Source organism: Ceratotherium simum, chromosome 4 (assembly GCF_057802395.1).
Source record: "Ceratotherium simum simum isolate JZ-2026a chromosome 4, ASM5780239v1, whole genome shotgun sequence".
Classification (NCBI taxonomy): Eukaryota; Metazoa; Chordata; class Mammalia; order Perissodactyla; family Rhinocerotidae; genus Ceratotherium; species Ceratotherium simum.
This window is the reverse complement of record NC_141903.1, coordinates 86634119-86652439: the sequence shown is the minus strand read 5'-3', so window position 1 is coordinate 86652439 and position 18321 is coordinate 86634119. Positions and strand designations below refer to the sequence as shown.

Sequence of the window (18321 nt, the reverse complement as noted above, 5' to 3'; positions counted from 1 at the left end):
TTAAAGCAAAGCAACTCATAAGAAAACTAATTGAAACAATACAATTTAGACATGTAAACAACACAATTTAGAAACATCGTTTCAAATAACTGAAAAACTTTTGGGTTTATATAAGCAACTAATTGGTTAGAATAGAAGATATTCAAAGAATTACTGGAGAAGAAAAAGATGGCAGAAAAATGCAGGAAGATGTGATTTCGTTTGGGAGGGTGGGAAGGCAAAGGTGAGAATGAAATCTTCAAGAAGTCTTAGCTTTTTTAATCTGCTCTACTTTTCAATTCCTGGAGTTATTTAGAAAAGCAGCCAGAAATACCTCTATAACATGTTATACACAATGATATTAGTATATTTCAGCTTTTCTTGCCTGTTACTCATAATCAAATTATTTTTCTTCACAAAATTTCTGGTCTTATTTCTATCAAGGTAAATTTAATTTATCCTCCTGGAAAATAAATGAAATTTAAAATGAAGCTCAAGCTGACACTTATTCTTGCTACTGTCATCATCAGATTATCTAAATTTGATATTAGAAACCAAAATGAGGAGTCATTTGATAAACTTGTTAGCCAGGGGAGGTCCTAGCACCAGACAGTTAAAGAGCAGCTCGGTGGGCCCCTTGTAACCTCTGGGCAATAAAACTTCACAACCGAAATATTAGGCTATGTTAGGGAAGAAAACGAAAACATCAGCATGCAACAGGGGAGTGGTTAGGTATGGTCATAATTTGTCAACTTAAAAGAATACAAGATTTCCCCAAATAAAAACAAGAAGAATACGTGTAACACAGAAAAATGCTTATAGTTAGAAAAAAAAATGAGAATATAAGGAGATACCTACATTATCTAATTCATATACTTTACATAAAAAATACTGCACATGAAGAAGTACTAAGAAGAAATGTGGAAAATAATGTGGTGAGACTAACTTTCTTTTTTGGGGCTTCTGGTTTTATATTGCTGCATGTGTTTTATTTCACATTTAAATATTTTAACTAATAGACCATATTGCCATAAATTATACAAGCTATCAAAGATCAAAAGGCTACTTTCTTGATTGCTCATTATCACTTAACTATTTTTCAACTAGTAATGGAACCTCTATTTGACCTTTAATTTCATTCTTTTTTTTTTTTTTTTTTTGTGAGGACGATCAGCCCTGAGCTAACATCTGATGCCAATCCTCCTCTTTTTGCTGAGTAAGATGGGTCCTAGGCTAACATCCGTGGCCATCTTCCTCTACTTTATATGGGACGCTGCCACAGCATGGCTTGACAAGAGGTGCGTCGGTGCGCACCTGGGATCTGAACCTGCGAACCCTGGGCTGCGGAGGCAGAGGGTGGACACTTAACCGCTGTGCCACCGGGCCGGCCCCTAATCTCATTCTTTTTAAATCTTCCTCCTAAATCCTCATTGGTTCTGTTAACTGATAGTCAATGCATGAATAAAGTTTATAGTATAATGTGACAACATAAAATTGTTTTATAACAAAAGTCAAACTCTAAGTGAATAATGGGAACAGTATTCAAAGTGACTACTCCTAGGTCAATTAATGGACCATATCAATCAGCCAGAAAAAGTTTAAGCAGCCAGTAAGAAACCATGAAGTTATCACTTATGGTTTCAATAAACCAGCATTATTTTTCTCCTAGAAAGACCAAAACAAACTAAGATTTGATAAAATTGTGAGGGACAATAGTAGATTAGGATTAAAAGAGAGAGGAGCGGTACTTTGATTTCTGGTTCTTATGACCTTTGGGGGGAAAATGAGGAGGGTTTTGAAGAGGCTAGGAACGCTGATGCTACTGAAGCAGAAAGACTGTTCTCAGAGGCGAGCTGAGGGGGAGAGAAGGAAGGGGAGGGAGAAAGGGATGGAGCTTGTCCAACAGGGGAGTCATATTCCAGTATTTCAATGCAGCAACCTTTTCTTCAGAAAACTTGGATATTTGCTATATTTAACGAAAGGCATATTTAGTTACTCTAGACTTTATAACTAAAATGAAAACGAAGAGGCTAGAGCATGGTTTTTTAAAGTAGGTTTAAAAAAAAATTAGTATTTGTCATGAGAACAAGGAAGAGTTCCAAAAGTACACAACAGCATAAAAGGAAAATGGAACTCCTCTGCTCTCCAACTACCCCACAGGTAGCCAAAAGAAAGCTGTGAAACTTTCCAGCAGTTTTGTATATTCTAAAAATAGCACTGTGAAACTTGTTTTATTTAACATATTCCAAGCATCTAGTTGTTTTTTAATCTAAATTTTGTGTTATTTCCTAAACATTCAACTTTAGTTATTCTTAAAAGAAAAAAACCTACCTCATATAAAACTAACAATTTATATCTTTTAATCAAACAGTAAAATAAAAAACATACGGGTATATTTATTAGACTATAAACTTTTGAAAAAGAAGGATAATTTCTCTTTAGAAAGAGATTCCTAAGCTAATATGGCTAGCCATTTCTATAGTAAATGTTTAAAGGAAAAAAAACAAATAATACCTTCTTTGATATATATATGTGTGTGTATATGTATATATGTATAACAGTGTTGATAAGAAAAGTAAAAAACATAAAATATAAGTAAAAACAGATTTAATGAACTTCTATCACCTTTACATCATTATTTTGAGAAAATAAAACCACTCACATCTCATTTTGTTTCCGGAAAACTTGCCCCACACCCCACACCAAAAAATAATTTGAAAAAGAAAAATGATAGTCAAATTGAAAATAAAAACTTTTGCATATTAAAATCTGAGAACGTATAAAGGAAACCAAAATTAACAGGTGTGACATATTATAAAAAAGGAGACTGAGCACAGATGTAAGATTCATGAAGTGCTTCTTAAGAATTCTCTTTCTCTCCTCATTTAGGAAGTGGCAAGAAAGCAAAAAAAACAAAACCCCAGAAATATTCTGAAATCACATGAAAAAGAAATGACCTTGGCCCTCACTCCAGGCCAGGCCTTCAGGGTGGGATCACCAGCTCACTCTCAGGTGTTATGTGCTACAGAAGGAGGGTGGGATGCCAAAAGTTAGCTCTACTTAAAGAAAAAACCCCATTGCAGACAATTAATTATTGGCATGATTCATGTAAGAAAGATAACATGGAATTCCAATCAACAGATTCAATTCAAAGAAAAGGCGTCAGCTTTAAACCAAAATATTGGTGAATAAATGAAACACAATATCATTGACTTTTAATGTATCAATTGAAAAGAATCTTTTAAAAAAAATTCTTCACATTAACTGACTTTTTGGATTTACTCAACTATTGGTTTTGATTCCAACAAATAAGAGGGCTTGCACTGTACAACTTCCTATCCTCCCAACCTACTCCTACCACTTTCCACCTGCTCTTCAACCTCATCAAGACTTATAGTCTCTTGGCCCTCTGCTATTATGCTACTTTGTCAGGCTCAGCCTGGCTTTATTTCTCTCCAGGCTCAGCCTATACCAGAAGGCCAAACACCTTAATTATATTCTTACTAGCAAATTTGGGGGCTTCCTGACCTTCCACAACACCTATCTTACCAACTTCCAATTTCATATCAACTAAACCATCATTCTCTATTCTCATGTGCTCAAGCTACCAAGCACTACGGGAGAAAATACCATTAAACATGCTGATTAGTGTCATGAAAATAATTTTGGGCTCTGACTTCAATTACGCTCTTGAGGTGCCCAGTAATCTTTAATTTTACTTACTCCCACTTGACTCTTTTTTTCTTTACCTCACAGCTGTTCCAAATCTTTGTTCAAGGCTTCTCTCTTTTCAGTTGTCCCTCCTCCCAGTGAATGATCTAACTCTTCCTTTACAGAGAAAATAGAGATAAACTGGCATAGACTTCCTCAAGCTCCCTCCTATCTGTATCTGAATCCACTTTTTTCCTTCCCTCCTGTCTCAGATGAAGAAGTGGCTAATTTGTCTTCATCTTTCCCCCTCACAACATTATCTTCCGCACAATTCTCCATCAACGATCCCTTCCTTCTAGTCTTCTCTTTCTCCTTCACTGACTCCTTCTTTACATTTAGAAACATACTCAAGTCACCCCCACACATACATTCTAGAAAAAAAATTTCTTAGCTCCATATCATCCTGAGATTATCATGCTAACTCTTTTTCTCTTCATACAGGAGAAAAAAAATATTGTTACCTTATTCTCACTACCAAACATTTTGGTCTCAAGGTAGCCCAAAGTCACTAACTCTACCTCCTTTTATTCTAGAAACTCTTCACATTGCCCTTCCTTCACCAAGAATCCACCTATAATTACCAGTGAACTCCACTTTGTTAGGCTGAAAGTCCTCTTAAGTCCCATCCCTTTGGAACTCTGCCTCTGACACTGCCAAATCATTGCCTCCAGCTTAAAATGCTCTTCTCTTGACTTCTGTGCTAACATTCTCTGCTCATTCATTTCCTACCTCTTCTCAGTGTCTTTCCCTATATCTCTTCTCAAATTTCTTAAGTGACAATCTTTAACTGCAAATTTTTGACCCTTGTCTCTCCTCTCTTTCCATTCTATTTTCTTTCTGGATGATATAATTCTCACCTACAGCCTTAACTACTACTCATTTGTTGATGGCTCTTGAGACTTAGCTCCAATTCCAAACTCCTAACCACCCACAGGACATGTCAACCTGGATGTACCATTAGGATACAAATTCAACATCTAAAGTGGAAATCCTCTTCTGGAGTTCACGCTACAAACCAAGAACAGAAGTTTCAAAAACATCTAACTCCTCCTTTACTACCCTCCCTCACCCTCACCATTCCCTCAATTTCTGATTTCCTCCAAGTTCAGTCAATTTCACCACTGTTACGTCTATTCCCTTCTCTCTATTCTCAGTGCCAATACCTAGTAGGTAAACCCAATACAGAAATGGATAAATACTCCATTGAGACAAGTAACAGGGTAAGAAACACTTATGTCCACTGTCCTTATTTTGGACAGCAAACAATAATATCCAGAGAATTCTAGCAAACCTTTCCAGAGGTCATAAAAGTTGTTCTTGTGGTATCTGGTTCAGTAAAACCATATTTGCTATATGACACTAAGAAAGTATCATATTAATTTACAGACATTCACTAATTCTAATGGTATATTTGTATGCTAGATATATAAATAATATAGTTCAGGATAGTAAAACCTGGCTAATGCAGGTGACCTTTCAAAGAAATCTATTTATAGCAAGTGATACCCTTGTTAAAGAAAATCTAAAACATCTGAGATTTATTGCACTTGAAAGGTCCTAAGAGATCATATAGTTCAAACCTCTGACCTTATGGATACAAGAACTATCACCCAGACAGGTCAATTGACTTTCACAGGATCAAACAGCTAGTCACAGAGATCCTATAATAATCAGTTATAATAAGCTAGTGCCTCATTTGATTAAATACAATTTAGCATTAAAATGAACATTAAAAAAGTTCAGAAAGCTAAAGAAACTTTGTTCTTTCTTTGCATACGCACACTCACACACATACATATTTTACTTTTTCTATAATGTGAATTCTAAAAAATCTTTAGGAAAAAGCTACACATAATAAATATAAATCAAGAGAGCTACTGCAATATATTCAATGCTATACAACTGGACAATTTAAATGGAAAAAATACCCCACAACTTTTGTTTGGCTACTAACAATTGACAGAGTAAATATTTTACTCAATTTAAAAGTCTTAGTTAACTAACAGCTAAAAATCATTTTTTCCTTAATGAAGAAAAATTTGGTACTATTTGATTATATAGCCCCTTTTTCTTCAGTGCATATACCAAGGAAAGTGCCTAACAAGTTAACTGAAATATAGTATTTTTTATTGTGAACCATATAAGAAATTTCAGGTTTAAGGCCAATCATCACTCTTGATTTTTATATCAAACTGACTGTTTAAAAGATTCCCAAGGAAACACAAGGACCTAAGATCTCCAACAGAGAAAAAGTTCTAAATTAACATCTATTATTTAAAGAGGGACACGAAAGAAACTAATAACTAATATGTGATTCGACTTATTCCTAAAGATGTTACCTTGATCAAGACAACACTAGGATGATCTGACATGACCATACATTTGTATCAAGTGTACGACCTAAGCTCAAGAGTCTAAGAATGGGGAAGTGGCTCACTTTGCTCTAAATCTTTTCATCACAAGCCTTAAGGGAGGTGGAGTAGTTTGTCTACAGCATTGCTTCTCAAAGTGTGGTCCTCAAATCAACAGCATCAGCACCTCCTGGAAACTTGTTAGAAATGCAAATTCTTGGGCCCCATCTCAGCCCTACTAAGTCAGAAATGCTGGGAGAGGGACTTGTTAAATTTGTTTTAACAAGTTTTCCAAGGGATTCTGATGCAGGCTTTATTCAATTAAGGCATCTGTGTTTTTCTAAATAACTGTTATGTGCTAGATATCATGTCAAGGCTTTCCACCATCATCTTCACCATTATAACCCTAACACCAACACCAGCTGTTAACATTTATTAAGCATTTACTATATGCTAAACACTTTGTAATCCTCATTTAATTCTCACAATAACACTATAAGGAGATAATGTTCTTATTCTTATTTTGTAGATTAAAAAAACAAATAGTACCTGGCGTAAGTTCAGAAAACTAGTAAGTGTTAGAGCCAAGATTCAAAGCCAGGCTCTGGAACCTACATTTTAGGCATTATTGTATGACACTGTCATAATGTCATGGTAATAATGATATTGCCATTATCGTACTTACTCCTCCCAACAATCCTATATTATAAGTAATGTAATACTCATGTTACAAATGTATAAACACACTTGGGTTAAGCAATTTTCCTAGATCACATAGTGATAGAAAAAGGATTTATGTCTAAGTTTGTCTGACTTGAAAACCATACTCTTAACAATCTGTTATACTTCCTCAGATAAAAACAACAGCTATGACCAACTGAATTTCTACTGTTATCGATTATCCCATTTAACCTCTTGATCCTCTTTGCTGAATTCCTGAACAATATTCTGTTCTTCAGGCAGAGCGTTAATTTAGCAGATTGAGTTAAACCAGTGAGAATCCAGCTCTGCTCTCTAGCTGCATAGGATCGGAATGTCCAGAAGTCATATATTTCAAACTAAAACAAAAGTATTATGACATCTGTAAGGGACTCTCACAAAAATGGGAAGGGGAGGAAAGAAAAATGAAAAGAAATACTTTTTTTGGTACTATTTCTCTGGTTTCTGTACATTAACAGTCAAATGTTTTGAAAAGATAAATTAAGGTCAGTATATTTTGGCTCTCAAATACTGATGAAGTTAAGACATTTCTTTAGTATAATCTTACATTTCACAGCATTTTCCAAATAGAAACGTCTTAGATATATTCCTTTGATGAAAGTAAAGGTTAAAGACATTCCTTCCACCAAAGAGGAGCATGTATTTCAGCAGCATTGTAACAGTTCATGGCCAATTAAACAGAAAACAAGCCATGATTAGAGAAACAGCAACTAAGTACAATGGCAAAGTGTAACCCATTATAATTTTATTGGAGTCCTTTGAGTATTTGCTTACTGAATGTGCTGTAGCATCCTCTTGTAACACTACAATCATTCACCTGAGGAACTGGAGCTCCCAACATGTATTGGTACTAAATTTTAAATCAGGTTTTATGTTTAAGAGTATCACCACACTATCATAGCACTTATGGAAGACAGATTCAAGGGAAATTTCAAAATGGTTATTCATGTTATTCCAGGTCACTACAAGTTACAGAGGAGGTATAATGGAGCTTTGGCTTCAATCCAGAGTACACCTCTAGTCTATGAGGACATAGGTACCTTAAGCATACTCAACAGAACTCTCCTTTCCTGTAAAAAAGAAAACAAAACAAAACAAAACTCTTTATACCAGTAGAGTTTACCAAATAGAGTCAGGTGTCAGGGGTGGGGAGTAAGGTAAAAAGCAAAAAATTTTCTAAAATGATCCAATCATTTGGCTAGTCACTAAATTCAAGGCAATTCCTATTTATTTCCTCAAGAAAAGTTTTATGCAAACCTGCTACTACTGACATTATTCCAGAGAAACATTTGTAATATCTGATCCTTCGTTTTCATAAAAGCTCCTGAGTAAACTTCAAAAACAATTACTATAGAGAAGAACCCAGCACAAAGCTGAACCCTATTCTTAAGATGACAATAGAAATAAAAGTTAATTTCAGAAGAGCTTGTTATTAAAAAGCTGAAAATAATTGGCACTCTATATGAATCACACTATGTACATTAAAACCTTCACAAAAGTACTGAAATGTAACTATACAGTGAACTTTACTTGAAGATATAATTCATTTCCAACAGAAGAAAGATTATGATGGACAAGTAACAGCTATTAACTCATTTGTTAAAGGAAAAAGTGACACTTGTATAAAACCTATAACCTTTGGGTCTCAGTGCTGAGCATAAAGTAAGATATCCCACCTGTCAGATTTAAGTACACTTTAAAACCAAGTAGAACAAACAGTATTGTTAAATTTTTTATTTTTTGTATATTATGATGTTCTGACATCTTCAATAACCTTTCTGGCTAGCCAATTCTTAGAGATGGCAAGGGTTGAGATGGGAGCATCCCTTCGATATGACACTAACCAATCCAGAGCCAGATCTCCTCTATTTGGCCCGAGCATGGAGGCAATAATCCTCTGCCTTCATCATCCCAGGGCCAGGTACCAGGCAACTAGGAACCACTCCTATAGTTTAAAGCCCACCAAAATTATTTAAACTAGCCAGTCCTAAACTGTTCATCCTGCCCTGCCATTCCAGAGGAAACCCCCTTCCAGGCTCTAGCCTCAGTTTTCCCCGCACTCCTGCCTTCTGCTCCCTGAGTGCCCCAAGGCTTTCCTGTGTGCCCCCCAGAGGTGTGCCGTGCCTCCTGTTTTTAGGTCCTATGAATATCATAAACTTGTGTTTTCCTGAGCCTCTCCTGTGTCTCTTCTTGTGGCTGTACCCGACTGACCATCACAGAACACAGAACACAAACAGTAGGCCAATCTATGCTCTTTGCGTCTGTTTGTTTTCAAGTTGCATGCACATTAAAGAATCTGAGTTTTCATTACTAAACTGATATTTCCTCCCCTGAGATTCTTGTAGACATTGACATATAGGAAAAAAAAAACCTTCTTCCACTAGTACAGATTACCTGAAGGGTTCATTTCTATGTCCAATTTGGAAATCATCTTAATTCTGCCATTATTTTCCCAAACTTAACTCTGGCATAAAGGACACCATTTGCAATGAACAAGGCTCATAAGAGTAGAAATTAAATACCCACCTGTGAAGGGGTGCTGGTAAGTTCCACCTTTTCTTGTGATTTCTCTTTTGCTAGTCGAGCAGCTTCTTTAAATTCCTGAAACTTTTCTGCAAACTGAATGGATAAAGACTATATACATTAGCCAAATGAAAACAGGTCTCAATGACCACTTTCACCTTAGTTTTCTTCTATCTTCTGCATAACTGACTCTTACACAAGCATCCTAGCCCTCAAATCAATTACAGTGGTAACATGAAAATGATGTAAAAAGAAATCTAATACCACACATTTTCTTGTACACAACAAAGCACTCTGACAAATCTCATTAAAAAACATCATGATATAACTAAGTTAGAATTTCGTGTCAGCTAGCTTACCTATGTCCTTCCTTGGTTGTTCAGATATACTTTACTAAGACCAAGGTGGGGTGTACAGGTTGGCAGAGGTATCAGTAAAAGATAGGCACACTATGTTTGTTTACCACGGAGAAAACCGAATCTCTTAAGTATCCACTCCTAAACATCTCAGTATTTGGAGCATGTTTTTAACTTTTACTAGTATATAAACTCTTGTATTATGTAAGGCATTTTATTTTCAACAATACAAATAGCAACATTTACTATTCTCACTAACTTACATTACTAAAACTTCATTTCCAAAGATTCCTAAACAGCTAATGTACAGCAGCAGAAAGAAATAACACGACTCCACAAAGGTCTTTAAGATTGGTAACAATTTAAAAAAATTATTGTACATGAAATGCTAATTCTTAGGACCCCATAGGAATCTATAAACGTCATGGCCACAGACAGTATCTATTTATATTTTGGAAGTGGAAGCTAGTCTACCAGTATTCTCAGAGAGAGTAAGTTAGGGCTACAAAATAACCAAATTAAAAAATCTAAAATCTCTAAGCAACTTATAAACACCTGTTAGAGTTGGCAATAAAAATGTGAAATTAAAGTTCCCTCTTCGAACCCCATAAGCCAACCCTGATTTCATTTCCATCTAGGGAAGGAAAGATTTGGAATGAAAGGCTTGTGATACTCTGACAGGCCTTGGAGAGATGGAGGAGGGTCAAAACCAAAGCTGTCATTATTACAACTTTCCTTCTTACCTTTAACCTTGTCACCCCCACCTACAACTTGTAGATCAAGGAATTTGTATTACTATACTTCTCTAATTGAACAGAATCTCTCCTTACGGTAAAAAAAATCTGAATACAAAGCTAAAAAGGTCTCATTCACATTGGTGGAAATGAAATAAAACCAAAACCATAATTAATTTCTCTTTATGTAATTTGAAGCAGTGCACAAAGTTTTTCTAACACTAATTGAGCATTCCAAAGTAGTTAATGTTTAAAACCCTTCTCAACTTCATCAAGACCTACGTTACTGCTAATTTTTATAGGCTTAGGTTTCCATGATAACAAAATACAACTTAGTAAGCCCTCTAACAATCTAAGCATAGCTGGAATTCTCCTCATACATCAACCTTAGGAGACCACACATTTCTTTCAAGGCTGCTACTCTCCCTTATTTTGAGAGGCCCTTGTCTAGAATTTTCTTTAGAGCCTTCTCCAAACCGTTATAATGCTTTGGTTCACTTACAGTTTTTAATGATAAAACAAGCCAGAATATTTATATGCTTGCTTCATTTATGTAAAAGATGGTAAACTCCTCTAGGTCTCCTACAGTCCACAAAACACCAACATTAGTCTTCAAGGAAGCTTGGAAAATAAATCATGATTTTGTCATCTTTGGACCAAAACATTCTGAAGAGACTGGTCATAAGCTCTTGGAGCCAAGTCTAGTGAATAAATAAACTACACTTGGCTCCAAGAGCTATCAGGTTGTTTCCTAATGGTCAATCCACCCTCAAAATACTAGATTTCACTACCAGGAAGGTTGGTCAAAAGCATATGCTAACTTTAAAGAGTAAAAATTAAATTCTTGAAATATAAAAGCCATTTCCAGAAAAAAGATCAAATGAGAGGAGACAGTATGACTGGCAGAATTTAATAGACTATTCCTTTACCACGTTAGCTAGCTTCTCAGTAACATGAAAGATGTAACAAAAAACTTATAGTCAAAATTACTTAAGCTCAAAAGTCATTTCATGCAAGTTTCTTTGAGAAATTAATCCACAATTTAGTTCCTGTGTTGTCAAGAAATTTAGCAAGTATAATATAATTATAGTTTTAATTTTTTTTCCTATAGGCTTTAATAGACAATTCCAAAAGAAAAGTTCCTAAAAGGTTCCGAGTAATGGCAAAAGTATTAGAATAAACGTATAATTTCTTCAGGGGATTGTTTATGGAGGGACAATGCTCAATTGGAGGCGTGTGTTTCTGTTATGCTGAAATACTTTGAATCTAAAACTCATACCTTTACCACAGTTCAAGAAATGTATTTAGAGACTAAGATGGGTTTAAGAGAAACCAAACCAAACAATACTTTCTTAATCTTATAATCAAAGCAAAAGTTAAAATAATAATCTTATAATCAAAGCAAAAGTTAAAATAGTCTTAAAATTGAGCTTTGAACTATAATTTATATCAAAAACATAACAAAAATACTTGAAAACAACAATATTAAGGAACGATTAGAACTAAAACAAAAGGAAACAAAGATTATTTCAATTACTGAACTATCTACTCAACTGTCAATAAATATTCACAAAAGTGCAAGGTTTTTTAAAAGAACTCATCCTTAAGAATCTGAATAATTTCTGTAACAGCTGATGGTTTAACATAAATATGAACAGTATGCATCTACAAAAGCCTGTTTACCCTGCACTGAAACAATTTCAACTCTCAAGCCGTCAGATCCTATGTATACCAAATCACACGCATAGTGTTTCAAATGTAGCATTATCCTCTTAAACGAATGCTTCAGAGAAGCTTTAAGAATAAATCTTTGGGTCTGGTGAGCATAAAATTTAAAGAGCAAAAGTGAGTAATCCTCATCTCCTGGATCATCTTATTTTCCTGAGACTATTTCCTTTTCCTTAGACACTCGTTCTGCGTGACAGCCACAGAACTCAAGGTGCTGGCATGAACACTGCAGTGCTTTTGCTCAGGGACAGGAATACTGTTTGATTTCCAATATTTAGCCTAGTAATTCTCTGTAATTCACTAGGTCAGTATCTTCCAAGAATTCCTCATGGTGTCTATCAGATCTCACTCTACTGCATCAGCGAGCTCAGAGTAACTCTCACCAAGATAAAGCACCACTTTCCCTAAACACAGTAATTTATACGTGCCTGCTATCATGTCAAAAAGCTTTATCACTATTCGCTTGAGTTTTCACAATTCAGAAGAGCTTGGTGTCTACCTATCTTGCAGACCATCTCCAACTAAAGGTGCTAATCCCTGAGCAAAGTCCATTCTGGAGTGATAATCTCCACCTTTTATCTCCTATCATATAGACAGTTAACCACACAAATCCTTCTCAATTGATGGTGACTGTTTTTAATGTGCACAATAAATTTTCCAATTGACAGTGGAATCCAAAGATCTCTCACTTCTTGCTCTAAAGTCACTACAGTTCCTCTAAGAATATTAAACAAACATTTCCTATATTTCATACTCTCCATTTGCTATTATATATTTAAGACGTCTGACTTAAAGATGAAGATTTCCACTTAGATGTCACGATTTAACTTACTTTCGAAAGATGATGCTCAGAGGAGAATCCCAGTCCATAAACAGTGTTTGCACGGCTATCAGCCCACTGGCCAAACTTCTGAGATGTTTTAGTAAATGTCATGTTTGGGGTGATGGTGCTATTAATTATTGCCTGAAAAATAAAACAAGTACAAGTAACAAGCCAAAAATTAGCAAACAGGCATTTAAACACAGGACTATGTAGTTACATAAAAACTTTAGGATTCCTAATGAGTCACAATGTTAAACACACAAAGATAGCTACAGAAATAGTTTTTAACATTATAAGTGATGGTGTGGAAATACGGTAACTAATAGAACTATAAATATATTTATATATATAAACTCTATCAAAACTTTCAACACCTTACAACCAAAGTAAGTTTCTCTATGATGCAAAAATTTTCAAGAGTTTTTAGTGTGGTCAGTTTCTTTCCTTTGAACATTTAGGATCAATATCTATTAATTTTTGATGATATTCACTGGAAGCAAGTAGGTTTTAATAGTTGTTTATTTAAAAGTAAGGTCCCACCCTCCAAAGAATCTTTCAAAAATGAATGTATCAGTAGAACAGATTTTCTATTTGTACACTAATTTTCCAAAATCCATAATCAAGAATTTTCTTAAAGCTGACTTACCTAAAATATATTATGATACAGAAAAGAGTTTCAATCATTTAGTACTTTTCCTTTACTCAAGAAAAAATCAAACTCCTAAATATATACTTTACTTCTTTTTTCATAAAGTGAATAAATTCATGATACTGAGAATCACTATCATTTCTGTTTAACACAGTTTCTTAGAAAACTAGCACTTTAGTACGTTATTAAATATTACCTTTGGTGATCACTATGATAAGTTTCAATTATTATAATATAACATGTTAACTTGAGTTCATTCTCTCTGCCAGTACTACAAAAGTGTAGAATCAGTTTTAGTTAAGTAGTCTAATGTCCTCCAAAATTGAGATTACAAAGTGATTCCAATAATAATAAAAATAAACATGGTATCAAATCTATAAGCAATTATTTGGTGAAATATTAAATGCAGAATGAAAATTAAGCATTTTGAGAACAAAGCTAAATCTGATTACCACGTGAACAGTCTAAATGTAAATATTTATGAGCTATGCAGGTGTTGATGAAGTTATAACAACGAATGTATGACACTGGTCCTACTAAAGAAGACAATAAAAGAGGGTGGTCCCTTGCTTACTCTCAAAGACAGTAGATGTATCTGTTGTAATACAAGAGCCCTTATCCTCTACTAAGCATTTTTACCTCTGACAAAATTTATATACTCATATATCTCCTTACCCTTCAGTTCAAAAGCTGCTTTTCCCAGTATGTCATTTTAGATCCTGTAAAATGTGGCTAACAATTGCTCTAACTTGCAGGGTTGTCATTAAATGAAAGACTAAATGGAAAATAATATATTACCAAGTAGTAAAGAATCATTTGGTTATTCAACTTTTTTTACTGAATACCTATTAAATACCAAGCACAATTCTAGAAACTTGAAATCCAACAATGAGAGGCAATGTAATTGTGGATTACATTCTAGAGCAAGAAGAGTCGGTCAATGACAAATAAATAAATAGCTGACCAATGGAATTTCAGAGCACAGTTAAGTGCTGTGAAGACCATGAGACCAGGATGAGAGAGAGACTGAAAGGCTAGAAGGCAAGGACCAGCAGGCACTACTTTAGATTGGGTGGTCCTTGAGTGTCCCTGAGGAGGGTACATTTGAGCTGGGACCTGATGTTTTCAAGGAGAGAAGGGCATTTTACATGTGATCCTAAGTACTCTCAAAAAGTGAGGCAGCACCAGGTTTTACGCGGCATCTAAGAAAATTGACCCATGTGCTGTTGGTCACTGACCTTCCATTTTAGCTATTTCAAATTAATTTCTTTCTGCTTTTAAGTATAGGAGTTCCATTTTAATCCCCATTATGAACTTCCTTTGCCTCTGTTATTACTTGCTTTGGGATTCTTTAATTACTGAAGAAAAACTGTAAAATGATAGATGATCCTACACTTAAAAAATTATTTATTAGAATTCTTTGAATAGATTGCTACTATGAATCCATTTAAAAGAAAAATTTTAGTTCTTTAAAATAAATATGTCTCTCAATCCTGGAGTCCTTGTCCTTTCAAGGAAAAGAGGTAGAAATGCTGTGTCATTACAGATCATATAGTGCCCTGATCCTGGCACCCGGCCACGCTGATGTCTCTGCAGCAGGACTAGAAAACCTTCAAGCAAACTTGATGCACACAGTAAAGGCGTTAAGTGAGAACAAACGGACATTTTCTAGTCAGGGGCACCTAAGGGTTTTGCAGCTCATCATGTACTCCAGAAACAGAAGTGGGGATGGGGAGGAGAAAAACACTCATTTAGCCACACCAAATAAACTTCTACTGCTTACCAAAACCCAACTACTCCTGCAGGGAACTGCAGTAGTTAACAGCATCAGTTTAGAAAAGTAACTAGAAAAAGGAAAATTTGATAGAAAATATAACTGTTACAGAAGGTAGATTTTGTTAAAAGAAACAAAACAAAAATTTTTTCACAAGAGTTATTTAAGAAAGCCTAATAATTACAAGCTGCACAGTATGTTCAAAAATGGAAATGCCAGATCATTAATCATCAGGGAAACACAAATCAAAACTACACTAAGATATCACCTCACACCCGTGAGAATGGCTATAATCACCAAGAGAAAAAATAACAAATGTTGGAGAGGATCTAGAGAAAAGGGAACCGTAACTCACAGCTGGTGGGAATGCAAACTGGTGCAGTCTCTATGGAAAACAGTATGGAGATTCCTCAAAAAATTAAAAATAGAAATACCTTATGATCCAGCTATCCCACTTCTGGGTATTTATCCAAAGAACTTGAAATCAGTAACCCAAAGAGGCTTATGTACCCCTACGTTCACTGCAGCATTATTCACTATAGCCAAGATGTGGAAGCAACTCAAGTGTCCATTGACAGATGATTGGATAAAGAAGATGTGGTGTATATATACAATGGAATACAATTTGGCCATAAAAAAAAGACAAAATCATCCCATTTGCAACAACATGGATGGACCTGGAGGGTATTATGTTAAGTGAAATAAGCCAGACAGAGAAAGACAAACACTGTATGACTTCACTCATATGTGGAAGATAAGCTAACACATGGACAGAGAGAACAGTTTGGTGGTTACCAGGGGGTGGGCACAAGGGGTGAAGGGGAGCATTTATACAGTGACTGACAAATAATAATGTACAACTGGAACCTCACAATGTTATAAACTATTATGACATCAATAAAAAAAAAAAAAAAAAAAAAAAGGAAATGCCAGAAGCAATAGTTCATATTGCTTCAGAAGGAAGAACACATGAGGATTATTTAATCACATGGGACATGGGACTTCTTCATCTGAACTTCACTTTTATACACCACTTAACTCTCCTGTCTAACAAAATTACATCTTATCTGTGGTTTGGGCCAAGAGAGAAGTACAGATTACAGAGAATTAAAGGTTCAAGTCAGGGAAAAGAAATAAATTAACACTCTAGAGTCTGCGATTATAATAATATCTGCTAATTTCGCTAAACAGTTACAAAATATGACAAAAATTATTCTTCATTAAATAAATTCACAGAAATTAACTATTACTATTTCCTAAGTCTTTTAAATCCTCCAAGTGAAAATGAAGAGGATCAATTATTCAAATGAATACATGTTAGTCACTTATGTACAACACAAAGTGCAAATAGCCCCTGGCGTCCTATCATCTAGTTAAGGAGGTAAGGAATGAGCACACAGAAAAAACAGACTGAAGGTTGAGCATTAAATTAAATTATCTTTTATTCTCCCAAACCACTAGGCAACACATAATTAATAGCCTAATAATATTAATAATAACAATAGCATAAGTGTCTGTATGGTGATTACTATACACACTTCAAGTGCTTTTGTCTAAATTAATTTATTTAATCTTCACAACAATCCCATGGTGTAATGATGTAGGTATTTTTATTAGTTCCTTTTTTACAGATGAGAAAACTGAGGCACGAGGACTTTAAATGTCTTGCTCTAGGTCACATGGCTGGTAAGTAGCAGAGCAAAAATCAAACCTGACCGTCCAGCTCTAGAGTCTGTGCTTTAACCCCTACGTGGAACTGCTAAACTTCTGGGAGTGGAAAGGCCTCGTGGCATCAAGAAAGCTTGAAGGAGGAGAATGGAGCCCTCATCTTTCTACACACTTTATGTCCACAATCTGATGTTTGGTATTTCTTTACCTACATGTGTTATTCAAAACGCATTGATTAAAAAAAAGGAATTTCCCCTGTTTGAAGGAGATACTATCCAACAGGTACTGATCTAAGTGCTTTGCAGATATTAACTACTTCAATTCTTATAGCTACCAGTACTGAGGGGAGAACAAGGAGGCTCAGAAAACTTAGTCAAAAACAAAGTCAAAAACTTAGTAGATGGTAGAGCTGAGATGTGAACCCAGGCACTCCATGCTCTTAAACATGATACTACCTGCCTCTCCTAAAAAATAAAACCTTAGGTCTTATCCATATGCTTCTCTCTTCAGAACAAGGGATGTCAGCTTTAATACTGAGTTGGCAGACTTCAAATGATTTAGGGATTTTGAACTGCCTACTGGTCTATAGAAGTGTATCTGAAAAGAATTCTAGTCCCTCACTAGGTTGTATGCTCCAAAAGAGAAGAAACGGTGTCCATTCTGTTGACCACTACATTCCTAGCACCTAGCATAGTGCCTGACATATAACACATACACAATGAATATTTATCACATAAACTGACCTTAAATTTGTAGAATATTTTGGTATGTAACTCAATATAAACACGGTGGTTAATCCAAGTAATTTAGTCGACAAAAAGTGTTGCTACCCTAAGAAGGATCAATTTTGTTTTTTAAAAGTTAAGCTTTAAAAACCCAAAAGAAAATATTTTAATGAAGATAATCTGCTGAATAAAACTGAAATGCTATACTGTTTAAAGATTATTTGAAGAAATATAACTTACCTTTGAGCCATCTAAACTGATTATCCTGTACACATTTCTTGTGCTGTCATAAAAATAAGACACAGTAACTGCATGCTTGCTGGTGGGTACCCAGTTCTTCTTTGTATTTGGGTCAATCTGGAAGACATGAGCTCGAGTGCTGAAGATGGGCTGTTCCCTGTAGGGGAGAAAATAAAATGACCGACTGAAAGCAGCCAATTTTATTCCACTGGACAACAGAACATGAAAACTGTGAGATGACTCCACTTAACCAGCAACTCTCACATCCCTGAAAATAAGAGAAACTTTCTTTTAAATTTGAATATTCTAAGTATCCAATCATAAGCTTCTTTAAAACAAC

At 35.1% G+C, this 18321-nt stretch overlaps 1 protein-coding gene across 1 annotated transcript in view; it reads right to left on the bottom strand.

Moving 5' to 3' along the window:
- Nucleotides 1–18321, bottom strand: part of HOMER1 (homer scaffold protein 1) — a 118022-nt gene that overhangs the window by 55471 nt on the left and 44230 nt on the right. Inside the window, exons 2-4 of the mRNA XM_004420420.3 lie at nt 17982–18138; nt 12935–13066; nt 9288–9380 (exon numbers count right to left, since the gene is read on the bottom strand). Coding sequence (XP_004420477.1) covers nt 9288–9380; nt 12935–13066; nt 17982–18138 — 382 coding nt within the window. The remainder of the gene's footprint in view (nt 1–9287; nt 9381–12934; nt 13067–17981; nt 18139–18321) is intronic.